We start from the raw sequence: 18,373 nt of genomic DNA, 5'->3' as shown, positions 1-18,373 counted from the left end.
GCCCTATTTAATCACAATGGGTTAGGTCTACAGGGTCCTAACTCTGGGCCCTATTTAATCACAATGGGTTAGGTCTACAGGGTCCTAACTCTGGGCCCTATTTAATCACAATGGGTTAGGTCTACAGGGTCCTAACTCTGGGCCCTATTTAATCACAATGGGTTAGGTCTGGGTCCTAACTCTGGGCCCTATTTAATCACAATGGGGGTCTAGGGTCCTAACTCTGGGCCCTATTTAATCACAATGGGTTAGGTCTACAGGGTCCTAACTCTGGGCCCTATTTAATCACAATGGGTTAGGTCTACAGGGTCCTAACTCTGGGCCCTATTTAATCACAATGGGTTAGGTCTACAGGGTCCTAACTCTGGGCCCTATTTAATCACAATGGGTTAGGTCTACAGGGTCCTAACTCTGGGCCCTATTTAATCACAATGGGTTAGGTCTACAGGGTCCTAACTCTGGGCCCTATTTAATCACAATGGGTTAGGTCTACAGGGTCCTAACTCTGGGCCCTATTTAATCACAATGGGTTAGGTCTCACAGGGTCCTAACTCTGGGCCCTATTTAATCACAATGGGTTAGGTCTACAGGGTCCTAACTCTGGGCCCTATTTAATCACAATGGGTTAGGTCTACAGGGTCCTAACTCTGGGCCCTATTTAATCACAATGGGTTAGGTCTGGGTCCTAACTCTGGGCCCTATTTAATCACAATGGGTTAGGTCTAAGGGTCCTAACTCTGGGCCCTATTTAATCACAATGGGTTAGGTCTACAGGGTCCTAACTCTGGGCCCTATTTAATCACAATGGGTTAGGTCTACAGGGTCCTAACTCTGGGCCCTATTTAATCACAATGGGTTAGGTCTACAGGGTCCTAACTCTGGGCCCTATTTAATCACAATGGGTTAGGTCTACAGGGTCCTAACTCTGGGCCCTATTTAATCACAATGGGTTAGGTCTACAGGGTCCTAACTCTGGGCCCTATTTAATCACAATGGGTTAGGTCTAACTCTGGGCCCTATTTAATCACAAGGGTCCTAACTCTGGGCCCTATTTAATCACAATGGGTTAGGTCTACAGGGTCCTAACTCTGGGCCCTATTTAATCACAATGGGTTAGGTCTACAGGGTCCTAACTCTGGGCCCTATTTAATCACAATGGGTTAGGTCTACAGGGTCCTAACTCTGGGCCCTATTTAATCACAATGGGTTAGGTCTACAGGGTCCTAACTCTGGGCCCTATTTAATCACAATGGGTTAGGTCTACAGTGTTTCTGGGTAAAGCAGTGTCTGTCTGAACAATGGCTCAATGTATATACATTGATTTGATTGATTTTCTGTTTGTTTTGTGCTGAAAACAGCTTTGTTTTGCCAGGGGTTAAGTCTAAGTGACACAAATTCAAAATGGCAGTTTCAGCCATGCCATCTTCTGCTGAACCAGAACAGGAGACAAACCGGGTGGGATTTAGGGTTTGATTGAATGTTGTTATTCTGCATGCCAGCTATACAGAAGATTATTCTAGGATTCTCTGCTGTTTTAAACGGCCTCTATACAGCTCCTACCCTGCCCACAGTCTCTATACAGCTCCTACCCTGCCCACAGTCTCTATACAGCTCCTACCCTGCCCACAGTCTCTATACAGCTCCTACCCTGCCCACAGTCTCTATACAGCTCCTACCCAAATCAAAATCAAATCAAATCAAATTTATTTATATAGCCCTTCGTACATCAGCTGATATCTCAAAGTGCTGTACAGAAACCCAGCCTAAAACCCCAAACAGCAAGCAATGCAGGTGTAGAAGCACGGTAGTGCTTCTACCCACAGTCTCTATACAGCTCCTACCCACAGCCTCTATACAGCTCCTACCCACAGCCTCTATACAGCTCCTACCCACAGCCTCTATACAGCTCGTACCCACAGTCTCTATGCATCTCCTACCCACAGTCTCTATACAGCTTCTACCCACAGCCTCTATGCAGCTCCTACCTTGCCCACAGCCTCTATACAGCTCCTACCCTGCCCACAGCCTCTATACAGCTCCTACCCACAGCCTCTATACAGCTCCTACCCACAGCCTCTATACAGCTCCTACCCAAAGCCTCTATACAGCTCCTACCCACAGCCTCTATGCAGCTCCTACCCTGCCCACAGCCTCTATACAGCTCCTACCCACAGCCTCTATACAGCTCCTACCCAAAGCCTCTATACAGCTCCTACCCACAGCCTCTATACAGCTCCTACCCACAGCCTCTATACAGCTCCTACCCACAGTCTCTATGCATCTCCTACCCACAGTCTCTATACAGCTTCTACCCACAGCCTCTATGCAGCTCCTACCTTGCCCACAGCCTCTATACAGCTCCTACCCTGCCCACAGCCTCTATACAGCTCCTACCCACAGCCTCTATACAGCTCCTACCCAAAGCCTCTATACAGCTCCTACCCACAGCCTCTATGCAGCTCCTACCCTGCCCACAGCCTCTATACAGCTCCTACCCACAGCCTCTATACAGCTCCTACCCAAAGCCTCTATACAGCTCCTACCCACAGCCTCTATACAGCTCCTACCCTGCCCACAGCCTCTATACAGATCATCCCCACATCTCTATACAGCTCCTACCCTGCCCACAGCCTCTATACAGATCCTACCCACAGCCTCTATACACGCCCTGCCCACAGCCTCTATACACGCCCTGCCCACAGCCTCTATACACGCGCTGCCCACAGCCTCTATACACGCCCTGCCCACAGCCTCTATACACTCCCTACCCACAGCCTCTATACAGCTCCTGCCCTGCCCACAGCCTCTATACACGCCCTGCCCTGTTCACAGCCTCTATACACGCCCTGCCCTGTTCACAGCCTCTATACAGCTCCTTCCCTACCCACAGCCTCTATACACGCCCTGCCCTACCCACAGCGTCTATACACGCCCTGCCCTGTTCACAGCCTCTATACAGCTCCTGCCCTACCCACAGCCTCTATACACGCCCTGCCCACATGTTGCATCCCAAATCCCAACCTTTTCCCTACACAGTGCGCAGCTTTCATAGGGAATATGGTGCCATTGGGACGCAGTAGGAACAGACAGATGCCTGGGTGGAAAGTCCACACAGCGTAGATATCATAGCACCGTGCGTTTTGCTTAGCTTAGCACAAGATGACTGGGGGATTTGATATCTGCTGTACAGTGAGATTCACAACAGCGGAGTAACGTGAAAGAACCACTGTCTTAAGGACAGACTCCATGCTGTGGGCCCCTCCCTCAGGGTGCAAGTTCAACCCTTTCAAGGAGAAACGTGGACGTAGGCCAGTCTAGCATGAATGTATATAGCCTGTGGATGTGCTTTGCAACAACAAGACGTTTCTCTCTGCCTCTTTCGCTTTCTCTGCCTCTCACTCTGACTCTCTCGCTCTTTCTCTCGCTCTCTGCCTCTCTCGCTCTCTGCCTCTCTCGCTCTCTGCCTCTCTCGCTCTCTCTCTCTGCCTCTCTCTCTCTCTCCCTCTCTCTCTGTCTCTCTCTCTGCCTCTCTCACTCTCTCTGCCTCTCTCTTTACCTCCCCTTCTTCCTTCCCCCCACCACCAGTATCTGCTAGGCTAGTCATAATATATGCATTCTGTCTGTACCAAGGTCATATCTGGAGGCTCATGTTATCCTTCCTGGGACGTTCTAGGCCAAGGGGACTGAAACACATGTTTCTTTTTGGGCAGTTGTTCTATTGAGTAATCTAGTGATAAGAGATTAGTTAAGAGACTCAACATAGAGGATACAGCGCTTCACTAGTCTGTAGGAGAAACAATCAACCTGTTATCTGAAGGTGAATCACCTTTTCATCCGAGGTTGATTGTTTCACCTACAGACTAGCATCTTGTCCAGGGGGGTGATATTGTACATGAAGCCTTCCCTAGAGGCGGGGCTCCTTCCCTAGAGGCGGGGCTCCTTCCCTAGAGGCGGGGCTCCTTCCCTAGAGGCGGGGCTCCTTCCCTAGAGGCGGGGCTTCTTCCCTAGAGGCGGGGCTCCTTCCCTAGAGGCGGGGCTCCTTCCCTAGAGGCGGGGCTCCTTCCCTAGAGGCGGGGCTCCTTCCCTAGAGGCGGGGCTCCTTCCCTAGAGGCGGGGCTCCTTCCCTAGAGGCGGGGCTCCTTCCCTAGAGGCGGGGCTCCTTCCCTAGAGGCGGGGCTCCTTCCCTAGAGGCGGGGCTCCTTCCCTAGAGGCGGGGCTCCTTCCCTAGAGGCGGGGCTCCTTCCCTAGAGGCCGGGCTCCTTCCCTAGAGGCCGGGCTCTTTCCCTAGAGGCCGCTCTGGGACAAGACTAACTGTGAGGTTGATTGTTTCACCTACAGACTAGCATCTTGTCCAGGGGGTGATATTGTACATGAAGCCTTCCCTAGAGGCGGGGCTCCTTCCCTAGAGGCGGGGCTCCTTCCCTAGAGGCGGGGCTCCTTCCCTAGAGGCGGGGCTCCTTCCCTAGAGGCGGGGCTCCTTCCCTAGAGGCGGGGCTCCTTCCCTAGAGGCGGGGCTCCTTCCCTAGAGGCGGGGCTCCTTCCCTAGAGGCGGGGCTCCTTCCCTAGAGGCGGGCTCCTTCCCTAAGAGGCGGGGCTCCTTCCCTAGAGGCGGGGCTCCTTCCCAGAGGCGGGGCTCCTTCCCTAGAGGCGGGGCTCCTTCCCTAGAGGCGGGGCTCCTTCCCTAGAGGCGGGGCTCCTTCCCTAGAGGCGGGCTCCTTCCCTAGAGGCGGGGCTCCTTCCCTAGAGGCGGGGCTCCTTCCCTAGAGGCGGGGCTCCTTCCCTAGAGGCGGGGCTCCTTCCCTAGAGGCGGGGCTCCTTCCCTAGAGGCGGGGCTCCTTCCCTAGAGGCCGGGCTCCTTCCCTAGAGGCCGGGCTCCTTCCCTAGAGGCCGGGCTCTTTCCCTAGAGGCCGGGCTCCTTCCCTAGAGGCCGGGCTCTTTCCCTAGAGGCCGCTCTGGGACAAGACTAACTGTGACTTTCAATATCTCTTCCTTTCAGATCACAGACGTGTCGTTGCCAAACTACCTGGTGGCGTCGTCAGTCGGCCTGCTGCCCACACAGCTCCTAAACTCCTACCTGGGCACCACGCTGCGCACCATGGAAGACGTCATCGCAGAACAGAGCATCAGCGGATACCTGGTCTTCAGTCTACAGGTGAGTCAGAACAGAGCATCAGCGGATACCTGGTCTTCAGTCTACAGGTGAGTCAGAACAGAGCATCAGCGGATACCTGGTCTTCAGTCTACAGGTGAGTCAGAACAGAGCATCAGCGGATACCTGGTCTTCAGTCTACAGGTGAGTCAGAACAGAGCATCAGCGGATACCTTGTCTTCAGTCTACAGGTGAGTCAGAGAATACCTTGTCTTCAGTCTACAGGTGCGTCAGAGGATACCTTGTCTTCAGTCTACAGGTGCGTCAGAGGATACCTTGTCTACAGGTGAGTCAGAGGATACCTTGTCTACAGGTGAGTCAGAACAGAGCGTCAGCGGATACCTGGTCTTCAGTCTACAGGTGCGTCAGAGGATACCTTGTCTTCAGTCTACAGGTGCGTCAGAGGATACCTTGTCTTCAGTCTACAGGTGCGTCAGAGGATACCTTGTCTTCAGTCTACAGGTGCGTCAGAGGATACCTTGTCTTCAGTCTACAGGTGCGTCAGAGGATACCTTGTCTACGGGTGAGTCAAAGGATACCTTGTCTACGGGTGAGTCAAAGGATACCTTGTCTACGGGTGAGTCAGAACAGAGCATCAGAGGATACCTTGTCTTCAGTCTACAGGTGCGTCAGAGGATACCTTGTCTACAGGTGAGTCAGAGGATACCTTGTCTACAGGTGAGTCAGAGGATACCTTGTCTATGGGTGAGTCAGAACAGAGCATCAGAGGATACCTTGTCTTCAGTCTACAGGTGCGTCAGAGGATACTTTGTCTACAGGTGAGTCAGAACAGAGTTAGATACTTTGTCTACAGGTGAAAAATAATGGGATTTCTGCTTTTCAAATCCCCCAGAGGCGTCAGGTGAGTTAGCGGCAGGCCGCCAGGTGAGTTAGCGGCAGGCCGCCAGGTGAGTTAGCGGCAGGCCGCCAGGTGAGTTAGCGGCAGGCCGCCAGGTGAGTTAGCGGCAGGCCGCCAGGTGAGTTAGCGGCAGGCCGCCAGGTGAGTTAGCGGCAGGCCGCCAGGTGAGTTAGCGGCAGGCCGCCAGGTGAGTTAGCGGCAGGCCGCCAGGTGGGTTACAGGGGCGTCAGGTGAGTTAGCGGCAGGGAAGCCTACAGAATATTCCAACATCCTGTTTGCAACTAACTTTTTGTCCTTTAATACAAGTGTTGTGTTTGGTGCAAATCCAATACAACTCATTTCTGAGTAACACTCTCCATATTTTCAAGCATAGTGGTGGCTGCATCATGTTATTGGTATGCTTCTAATCATTTTAAGGACTGGGGAGTGTTTCAGGATAAGAAAAAGAGTGGAGCTAAGCGATGATCAGTAAACCAATTTGACAGAGTTTAAAGATTATTTTAGAACAATGGGCAAATGTTGCACATTCCAGGTGTGGATGGCTTGTAGAGACTTACCCAGATTAAGTCACAGCTACAATCACTGCCAAAAGTGCTTCTACCAAGTATTGACTCAGGGGTGTGAATACTTATGTAAATGAGATATTTCTGTATTTCATTTTCTATAAATTTTGCAAAAATGTCAAACTTTTTCATTGTGGTATTGTGTGTAGATGGATGAAGGGGGGAAACCGCTTCATCCATTTTGAATTCAAGCTGTAACACAACAAAATGTGGAATGAGTCGAGGAATTTGTTCTGACGGCATTGTAGCACATTTATCTTCAGTCTGCAGCTGAGCCAGGGGTCTGTCCCTAGGGGCCAGTGGCAGATTAAACCCCAGACGCAGATTAAACCTAGTCCTGGACTCAAGTACTGTATACTCACTACATATTCTCAATTGAACGTGCCTCTTAGTCCAGGACCAGGCTTTATCTGTGTCCTGAAACCCGTCAACACTGCCCCCAAATACCTTTTTGTTTGTTTGTTTAGAAAGCCAGTTCTTGGTTCTTCAGGTCAGACACCTGTTTGTTTAGAAAGCCAGTTCTTGGTTCTTCAGGTCAGACACCTGTTTGTTTAGAAAGCCAGTTCTTGGTTCTTCAGGTCAGACACCTGTTTGTTTAGAAAGCCAGTTCTTGGTTCTTCAGGTCAGACACCTGTTTGTTTAGAAAGCCAGTTCTTGGTTCTTCAGGTCAGACACCTGTTTGTTTAGAAAGCCAGTTCTTGGTTCTTCAGGTCAGACACCTGTTTGTTTAGAAAGCCAGTTCTTGGTTCTTCAGGTCAGACACCTGTTTGTTTAGAAAGCCAGTTCTTGGTTCTTCAGGTCAGACACCTGTTTGTTTAGAAAGCCAGTTCTTGGTTCTTCAGGTCAGACACCTGTTTGTTTAGAAAGCCAGTTCTTGGTTCTTCAGGTCAGACACCTGTTTGTTTAGAAAGCCAGTTCTTGGTTCTTCAGGTCAGACACCTGTTTGTTTAGAAAGCCAGTTCTTGGTTCTTCAGGTCAGACACCTGTTTGTTTAGAAAGCCAGTTCTTGGTTCTTCAGGTCAGACACCTGTTTGTTTAGAAAGCCAGTTCTTGGTTCTTCAGGTCAGACACCTGTTTGTTTAGAAAGCCAGTTCTTGGTTCTTCAGGTCAGACACCTTTTTGTCTAGAAAGCCAGTTCTTGGTTCTTCAGGTCAGACACCTTTTTGTCTAGAAAGCCAGTTCTTGGTTCTTCAGGTCAGACACCTTTTTGTACCTTTTTTTTTTTCAAGAGAACATTCGATGAAGAACAACATGTTCATCGGCAACTAGACCCATAGGCAGCTACTGTAACAGAAACGGAACATGTTGGATGGATGAAGAAATTAAACCTTTCATTGATCCTCATCAGTATAGGATCTTCTGACAGGTAGCTTGCCTCGTCCTCTCTCAGATCCTCAGTAGGGATCTTCTGACAGGTAGCTTGCCTCATCCTCTCTGATCCTCATCAGTATAGGATCTTCTGACAGGTAGCTTGCCTCATCCTCTCTGATCCTCATCAGTATAGGCCTCATGTTCTACAGTAATTACATGGTTCTAAATAGTTTTGTCCTCGATGGTTCTCTCTCCCTCCTCTCATCATCAGTGGTTCTAAAACACGGTTCTGTTTCCCTCTCTCTCAGATCATCATCAGTATAGGTCTGATGTTCTATGTGGTCCATCGGGCCCAGGTGGAGCTGAATGCGGCCATCGCTGCCTGTCAGATGGAGCTGAAGACATCATACATGAACGGCACTTCCACCAATCACAGCGGCTTCACGTACTGCAGCAAGAGGGCGTCGGCCGGGGGTGGGATCATCAACGTGGTCTGATTAATGTCTCAAAACCCTGATTGGACAAGGGCGACTGGGATCGAACTGAACACTGATTGGCCAGTGTAGCATTTGTGATATCTGATAGGAGTGCCTTCCACGGTGAGGAGTCTGGAGTGAGGAGGACCTGCCAAATAGGGATGCTGATTGTGTGGATCTATAGGGCTTGTAGGTGCAGCTGAGGGGTGCCAGGTGTTTAGTTGTTCTCTTCACGGACTTGCGCTTTGAACACACCGACAGCGCCATTGCATTTTGGTACACCAGAATTACATTCATTTCCAATGAAACGGCATTGTGCAGCATTGCGTAACAGAGGCAGTTGCAGTTCGTTCTGTGTGGTGCAGATGTTGGATTTATCGAAGGTACGAGTCAAACTGTATGAGTAGACGGCTTGACAGAAATGGGTGCAGAAGGTGAATGTTAAACTGTTGTTACACACATATCCAGATGATGCTGTCGGTGTGTTGGAAGAGTTAACCGGAGTTCTCTATACAACACAGCTCACCATTCAGATCTCCGAGACCAATGGCTTCTCTTCTACAGTGTGGGACCAGGGGCCAATGGCTTCTCTTCTACAGTGTGGGACCAGGGGCCAATGGCTTCTCTTCTACAGTGTGGGATCAGGGGCCAATGGCTTCTCTTCTACAGTGTGGGACCAGGGGCCATTGGCTTCTCTTCTACAGTGTGGGACCAGGGGCCAATGGCTTCTCTTCTACAGTGTGGGACCAGGGGGCCAATGGCTTCTCTTCTACAGTGTGGGACCAGGGGGCCAATGGCTTCTCTTCTACAGTGTGGGACCAGGGGGCCAATGGCTTCTCTTCTACAGTGTGGGACCAGGGGGCCAATGGCTTCTCTTCTACAGTGTGGGACCAGGGGCCAATGGCTTCTCTTCTACAGTGTGGGACCAGGGGCCAATGGCTTCTCTTCTACAGTGTGGGACCAGGGGCCAATGGCTTCTCTTCTACAGTGTGGGACCAGGGGCCAATGGCTTCTCTTCTACAGTGTGGGACCAGGGGGGCCAATGGCTTCTCTTCTACAGTGTGGGACCAGGGGCCATTGGCTTCTCTTCTACAGTGTGGGACCAGGGGCCATTGGCTTCTCTTCTACAGTGTGGGACCAGGGGCCATTGGCTTCTCTTCTACAGTGTGGGACCAGGGGCCATTGGCTTCTCTTCTACAGTGTGGGACCAGGGGCCATTGGCTTCTCTTCTACAGTGTGGGACCAGGGGCCATTGGCTTCTCTTCTACAGTGTGGGACCAGGGGCCAATGGCTTCTCTTCTACAGTGTGGGACCAGGGGCCAATGGCTTCTCTTCTACAGTGTGGGACCAGGGGCCAATGCGTTGAACTCATTTATAAATGATGAAATAAATAAATGGTACAGCACACTGAGTTTTTTTTATTTTGTATTCATTTTTTCCTTGTTCCTCTCTTTCACTTTAGGCCAGCGTTTCCCAAACTCAGCCCTGGGCCCCCAGGGGCCACCGTCTTGGTTCTTGCCCGTAACACTTCACAGCTGATTCAAATAATGAAGATTTATTTATTGTAATTATTATTATTTTTGTACGAGGCGAGTCCGTTAAGAACAATTTCTTAATTACAATGACGGCCGGTTGTGATGCAGCCTGGAATCGAACCAGGGTGTCTGGAGTGACACTTTGAGCACTGAGCTGCACCACTTGGGAGCCCATTGGTTGGTTGATTTTATTTGAATCCGCTATGTAGTGCTAGGGCAAAAAGCGTGCACCGGGGGGAAGACAGGACAGGACAGAGTTTGGGGAAACCCAGCAAAACCTACCTAGTATTTTATTTTCATTTCACCTTTATTTAACCAGGTACGTGTGTGTGTGTATGTATGTATGTATGTATGTATATATATATATATATAACCAGGTAGGCCAGTTAAGAACAAGTTCTCATTTACCACTACGACATGGCCAAGATAAAGCAGTGCATCACAAACAACACGGAGATACCCATGGAATAAACAAGCGTACGGTCAATAACACAGTAGAAAAGTCTATATACAGTGTGTGCAAATGGCGTGAGGAGGTAAGGCAATAAATAGGCCATAGTAGCGAAGTAATTACAATTTAGCAGATTAACACTGGAGTGATAGATGAGCAGATGATGATGTGCAAGTTAAAATACTGGTGTGCAAAAAAGTAAATTACAAACAATATGGGGATGAGGTAGGTAGATTGGGTGGGCTATTTACAGATGGACTATGTACAGCTGCAGCGATTGGTTAGCTGCTCAGACAGTTGATGTTTAAAGTTAGTGAGGGAAATGTAAGTCTCCAGCTTCAGCGATTTCTGCCATTCAGTCCAGTCACTGTCAGCAGAGAACTGGAAGGAAAGGCGGCCAAAGGAGATGTTAGCTTTGGGGATGACCAGTGAGATATACAGTGGGGCAAAAAAGTATTTAGTCAGCCACCAATTGTGCAAGTTCTCCCACTTAAAAAGACGAGAGAGGCCTGTAATTTTCATCATAGGTACATTTCAACTATTCCAGAAAATCACATTGTAGGATTTTTAATGAATTTATTTGCAAATTATGGTGGAAAATAAGTATAGTAGAATACCAGTAGAGTATCAAATCAAATGTATTTATATAGCCCTTCGTACATCAGCTGATATCTCAAAGTGCTGTACAGAAACCCCAAACAGCAAGCAATGCAGGTGTAGAAGCACGGTGCTAATAGTATGAATGTGAAAACTAGGAGTTTGTTGTGTTCTGTTTCCATGTTCCATCCATCTCTTAATATTACAGTTTTTTTTTTTTGGTTAATTTGTTTTTATTATGATTTGAAAAATATTGTAGGGACTTTTTGGGATAAGTTTGTCTGTAGTTGAATTCTCTTTATCTTAAATTATAAGGCACAATTAGAGACTGTCATTGCTATCAGTTCTGACTCGTGTTCATTAGGCACCTCCTTTCCACTAAATTGAACTTGTTCAATAAGAAACATTGGTTTTGAATAGGAACCAGGTCGGGGTTTGGCATGGGGATCCTGTCCTGCCTGGCCAATAGGAACACTCCTGCTTTGGCCTGGCTGTCCAACAGCAACACTTCTGCTTTGGCCTGGCTGTCCAATAGCAACACTCCTGCTTTGGCCTTCCTGGCCAATAGGATCAGTTATGCTTTGGCCTGGTTGTCCAATAGCAACACTCCTGCTTTGGCCTGGCTGTCCAATAGCAACACTTCTGCTTTGGCCTGGCTGTCCAATAGCAACACTTCTGCTTTGGCCTGGCTGTCCAATAGCAACACTCCTGCTTTGGCCTTCCTGGCCAATAGGATCAGTTATGCTTTGGCCTGGTTGTCCAATAGCAACACTCCTGCTTTGGCCTGGCTGTCCAATAGCAACACTTCTGCTTTGGCCTGGCTGTCCAATAGCAACACTTCTGCTTTGGCCTGGCTGTCCAATAGCAACACTCCTGCTTTGGCCTGGCTGTCCAATAGCAACACTCCTGCTCTGGCCTTCCTGGCCAATAGGATCAGTTATGCTTTGGCCTGGTTGTCCAATAGCAACACTCCTGCTTTGGCCTGGCTGTCCAATAGCAACACTTCTGCTTTGGCCTGGCTGTCCAATAGCAACACTTCTGCTTTGGCCTGGCTGTCCAATAGCAACACTCCTGCTCTGGCCTGGCTGTCCAATACCAACACTCCTGCTCTGGCCTGGCTGTCCAATAGCAACACTCCTGCTCTGGCCTGGCTGTCCAATAGCAACACTCCTGCTCTGGCCTGGCTGTCCAATACCAACACTCCTGCTCTGGCCTGGCTGTCCAATAGCAACACTCCTGCTCTGGCCTGGCTGTCCAATAGCAACACTCCTGCTCTGGCCTGGCTGTCCAATAGCAACACTCCTGCTCTGGCCTGGCTGTCCAATAGCAACACTCCTGCTCTGGCCTGGCTGTCCAATAGCAACACTCCTGCTCTGGCCTGGCTGTCCAATAGCAACACTCCTGCTCTGGCCTGGCTGTCCAATAGCAACACTCCTGCTCTGGCCTGGCTGTCCAATAGCAATACTCCTGCTCTGGCCTGGCTGTCCAATAGCAACACTCCTGCTCTGGCCTGGCTGTCCAATAGCAACACTCCTGCTCTGGCCTGGCTGTCTGCCCCAGGATCATTTTAGCAGCTCTGCAGTTCTGACCGGAACAGATGGAAAGGAGAGACATTCTCAGCAGGGAATGTTTTCTGTTCTGCCAAGGAGCCCCGAGTACATTATGGTCTGATTTAACCATTCGTTTTACTGTGGATATAGATACTTATGTACCTGTTTCCTCCAGCATCTTCACAAGGTCCTTTGCTGCTGTTCTGGGATTGATTTGCACTTTTCGAACCAAAGTACGTTCATCTCTAGGAGACAGAACGAACGCGTCTCCTTCCTGAGTGGTATGACGGCTGCGTGGTCCCATGGTGTTTAAACTTGCGTACTATTGTTTGTACAGATTAACGTGGTACCTCCAGGCGTTTGGAAATTGCTCCCAAGGATGAGCCAGACTTGTCGAGGTCTACAGAAATACATCCACAGGTACACCTCCAATTGACTCAAATTATGTCAATTAGCCTATCAGAAGCTTCTAAATCCATGATATCATTTTCTGGAATTTTCCAAGCTGTTTAAAGGCACAGTCAACTTAGTGTATGTAAACTTCTGACCCACTGGAATTGTGATACAGTGAATTATAAGTGAAATAATCCATCTGCAAAAAATTGTTGGAAAGATCCACTCCAATTTGCATACCGCCCCAACAGATCCACAGATGATGCCATCTCTATTGCACTTCACTCTTCCCTTTCTCACCTGGACAAAAGGAACACCTATGTGAGAATGCTGTTCATTAACTACAGCTCAGCGTTCAACACCATAATGCCCTCAAAGCTCATCACCTAAGCTAAGGATCCTGGGACTAAACACCTCCCTCTGCAGCTGGATCCTGGACTTCCTGACGGGCTACAAATAATCAAATGCCTATCCAGACTATTTGTATTGCCCCCTCATTTACACCACTATTTGTATTGCCCCCTCATTTACACCACTATTTGTATTGCCCCCTCATTTACACCACTGTTTGTATTGCCCCCTCATTTACACCACTGCTTGTATTGCCCCCTCATTTACACCACTATTTGTATTGCCCCCTCATTTACACCACTATTTGTATTGCCCCCTCATTTACACCACTATTTGTATTGCCCCTCATTTACACCACTATTTGTATTGCCCCCTCATTTACACCACTATTTGTATTGCCCCCTCATTTACACCACTATTTGTATTGCCCCCTCATTTACACCACTATTTGTATTGCCCCCTCATTTACACCACTATTTGTATTGCCCCCTCATTTACACCACTATTTGTATTGCCCCCTCATTTACACCACTGCTACACTCTTATCTATGCAAAGGCATTTTAAGTCTACCTACATGTACATATTATCTCCACTAACCGGTGCCCCCCCGCACCGCACATTGACTCCTGTTAATAGTCTCGTTGATCTTTAATTACTTGTTACTTTTTATTTATTTTTCTTATCCATATTTTTTTAACTGCATTTTGGGTTAAGGGCTCGTATGTAAACATTTCACTGTGAGGTCTACTACACCTGTTGTATTCAGCATGTCACTGTAAGGTCTATTACACCTGTTGTATTCAGCACATGTGACTAATAAAATTTGATTTGCATACAGGGATATAACCATAGATACCACATCTAGACACAGGGATATAACCATAGATACCACATCTACACACAGGGATATAACCATAGATACCACATCTACACACAGGGATATAACCATAGATACCACATCTAGACACAGGGATATAACCATAGATACCACATCTAGACACAGAGATATAACCATAGATACCACATCTAGACACAGAGATATAACCATAGATACCACATCTAGACACAGGGATATAACCATAGATACCACATCTAGACACAGGGATATAACCATAGATACCACATCTAGACACAGGGATATAACCATAGATACCACATCTAGACACAGAGATATAACCATAGATACCACATCTACACACAGAGATATAACCATAGATACCACATCTAGACACAGGGATATAACCATAGATACCACATCTAGACACAGGGATATAACCATAGATACCACATCTAGACACAGGGATATAACCATAGATACCACATCTACACACAGGGATATAACCATAGATACCACATCTAGACACAGGGATATAACCATAGATACCACATCTAGACACAGAGATATAACCATAGATACCACATCTACACACAGAGATATAACCATAGATACCACATCTACACACAGAGATATAACCATAGATACCACATCTAGACACAGGGATATAACCATAGATACCACATCTACACACAGAGATATAACCATAGATACCACATCTAGACACAGAGATATAACCATAGATACCACATGTACACACAGAGATATAACCATAGATACCACATCTACACACAGGGATATAACCATAGATACCATATCTACACACAGGGATATAACCATAGATACCACATCTAGACACAGGGATATAGCCATAGATACCACATCTAGACACAGGGATATAACCATAGATACCACATCTAGACACAGGGATATAACCATAGATACCACATCTAGACACAGGGATATAACCATAGATACCACATCTACACACAGGGATATAACCATAGATACCACATCTAGACACAGGGATATAACCATAGATACCACATCTACACACAGGGATATAACCATAGATACCACATCTACACACAGGGATATAACCATAGATACCACATCTAGACACAGGGATATAACCATAGATACCATATCTAGACACAGGGATATAACCATAGATACCATATCTACACACAGGGATATAACCATAGATACCACATCTACACACAGGGATATAACCATAGATACCACATCTACACACAGAGATATAACCATAGATACCACATCTAGACACAGGGATATAACCATAGATACCACATCTAGACACAGGGATATAACCATAGATACCACATCTACACACAGAGATATAACCATAGATACCACATCTACACACAGAGATATAACCATAGATACCACATCTAGACACAGGGATATAACCATAGATACCACATCTAGACACAGGGATATAACCATAGATACCACATCTAGACACAGGGATATAACCATAGATACCACATCTAGATACAGAGATATAACCATAGATACCACATGTACACACAGAGATATAACCATAGATACCACATCTACACACACCAGGCACTCTCTTCCATCCACCTATTCCATCTTTTCTTCTTCTCTGGTTTTGGAAGCAGCTTCAGCGTATGGTTGTCTGTCTCAAAAAGCTGCTGAATACATCCTCAAGCTTTGTCAAGTTGGATGGGGAGTGTCGCTGCACAGCTATTTTCAGGTCTGTCCAGAGTTGTTAGATCAGGTTCAAGTCCAGGCTCAGGCTAGGCCACTCAAGTACATTGAAACTTGTCCCGAAGCCAGTCCTGTGTTGTCCTGTTGGATGGTGAACCTTTGCCCCAGTCTGAGGTCCTGAGCAGGTTTCATCAAGGATCTCTTGGTCCTTTGCTTTGTTCATTTTTCCCCTCGATCCTGACTAGTCTCCCAGTCCCTGCTGCTGAAAAACATCCCCACAGCATGATGCTGCCACCACCATGCTTCACCGTAGGGATGGTGCCAGGTTTCCTCCTGACATGATGCTGCCACCACCATGCTTCACCGTAGGGATGGTGCAAGGTTTCCTCCTGACATGATGCTGCCACCACCATGCTTCACCGTAGGGATGGTGCCAGGTTTCCTCCAGACATGATGCTGCCACCACCATGCTTCACCGTAGGGATGGTGCCAGGTTTCCTCCTGACATGATGCTGCCACCACCATGCTTCACCGTAGGGATGGTGCCAGGTTTCCTCCTGACATGATGCTGCCACCACCATGCTTCACCGTAGGGATGGTGCAAGGTTTCCTCCAGACGTGATGCTGCCACCACCATGCTTCACCGTAGGGATGGTGCCAGGTTTCCTCCTGACATGATACTGCCACCACCATGCTTCTCTATGTGTATACCAGAATGAGGTCTTCACTGTTTCTGATCCCAGATCTGTATGTGTATACCAGAATGAGGTCTTCACTGTTTCTGATCCCAGATCTGTATACCAGAATGAGGTCTTCACTGTTTCTGATCCCAGATCTGTATACCAGAATGAGGTCTTCACTGTTTCTGATCCCAGATCTGTATACCAGAATGAGGTCTTCACTGTTTCTGATCCCAGATCTGTATCTGTATACCAGAATGAGGTCTTCACTGTTTCTGATCCCAGATCTGTATGTGTATACCAGAATGAGGTCTTCACTGTTTCTGATCCCAGATCTGTATACCAGAATAAGGTCTTCACTGTTTCTGATCCCAGATCTGTATCTGTATACCAGAATAAGGTCTTCACTGTTTCTGATCCCAGATCTGTATCTGTATACCATAATGAGGTCTTCACTGTTTCTGATCCCAGATCTGTATCTGTATACCAGAATGAGGTCTTCACTGTTTCTGATCCCAGATCTGTATCTGTATACCAGAATGAGGTCTTCACTGTTTCTGATCCCAGATCTGTATACCAGAATGAGGTCTTCACTGTTTCTGATCCCAGATCTGTATCTGTATACCAGAATGAGGTCTTCACTGTTTCTGATCCCAGATCTGTATACCAGAATGAGGTCTTCACTGTTTCTGATCCCAGATCTGTATCTGTATACCAGAATGAGGTCTTCACTGTTTCTGATCCCAGATCTGTATGTGTATACCAGAATGAGGTCTTCACTGTTTCTGATCCCAGATCTGTATACCAGAATGAGGTCTTCACTGTTTCTGATCCCAGATCTGTATACCAGAATGAGGTCTTCACTGTTTCTGATCCCAGATCTGTATCTGTATACCAGAATAAGGTCTTCACTGTTTCTGATCCCAGATCTGTATCTGTATACCATAATGAGGTCTTCACTGTTTCTGATCCCAGATCTGTATCTGTATACCAGAATGAGGTCTTCACTGTTTCTGATCCCAGATCTGTATACCAGAACGAGGCCTGATGACAGGGCTGTATTGATGTTGATTGAACTGAATGATATTAATGGGCAGAATCATACATACCCTGTCTGGTTCGTCATAGCCTGGATCCCAGATCTGTTTGCGTTGTCTTTCCAACTCATATCTATGGTGACAGTGACCATTGGAGTTAGCCTGGATCCCAGATATGTTTGTGCTTTTGCCTACTTCATGCCGTCCTTCGCGTCAAGACGAGGAGTGACAAGGTGGCACAAACAGACTGGTACCCAGGCTACATTGGAGTTGGCTAGACCGCACAAGTAGATCTGGGATCCAGGCTAACAACCTGCCTTGCACCTCCTGCTGTTTGAGACCTGTAGGGACACGTCATCATCAGACAGACCAACATATCTATCTACTGTCACCCTCCCAGTACCTGTAGAAACTTATCTATCTGCTCATGATGACCAGAGAAGATCCAATGTGAGTGTGCCAAAGGGCACCTTATTCCCTAGATAAATGTACCCTATAGTCCCTGTTCAAAGTTAGTGCACAATATAGGGAATATGGTGCTACTTGGGACACAGCCTCTGGGTGAAGGAACATCCAGGAAAACAGAGCTGCCAGCTAGCCAAACATCTGAACTATACAATTAGAATAGCTGTGTCCATTCTACTAATTATATATCTACGGTCTGAGCACTGGCAGCACATTGGAAAAGTTAAATAAAAGGTTACATTTAAATATATATATATATAATTGGAGAGGTCAGCAAGTCTTGACATGGGGTTGGCAGGACACATGTTATTAAAGAAGCAACGCAAGTCATTAAAAGGAACCTCGTTCCCCACGCCATTGAAGAGGGACAACATGCCACAACCTGATCAACTGTATGTGAAGGGGAGATGTCACACCAGATACTG

The 18,373-nt window shown here is 47.5% G+C and overlaps 1 protein-coding gene across 1 annotated transcript in view; it reads left to right on the top strand.

Moving 5' to 3' along the window:
* The window catches only part of LOC112229180 (transmembrane protein 64), a 31,719-nt gene extending 22,722 nt beyond the window's left edge, over nt 1–8,997 (top strand). The window contains exons 2-3 of the mRNA XM_042310160.1: nt 4,997–5,152; nt 8,191–8,997. Of these exons, the coding sequence (XP_042166094.1) occupies nt 4,997–5,152; nt 8,191–8,379 (345 nt within the window). The 3' untranslated portion in view covers nt 8,380–8,997. The remainder of the gene's footprint in view (nt 1–4,996; nt 5,153–8,190) is intronic.
* Nucleotides 8,998–18,373: the final 9,376 nt, after the last annotated feature.

This window comes from Oncorhynchus tshawytscha, linkage group LG31 (genome assembly GCF_018296145.1).
Source record: "Oncorhynchus tshawytscha isolate Ot180627B linkage group LG31, Otsh_v2.0, whole genome shotgun sequence".
NCBI lineage: Eukaryota > Metazoa > Chordata > Actinopteri > Salmoniformes > Salmonidae > Oncorhynchus > Oncorhynchus tshawytscha.
Note: the sequence above shows the minus strand (reverse complement) of the source record. Positions and strands in the feature narration are given on the sequence as shown.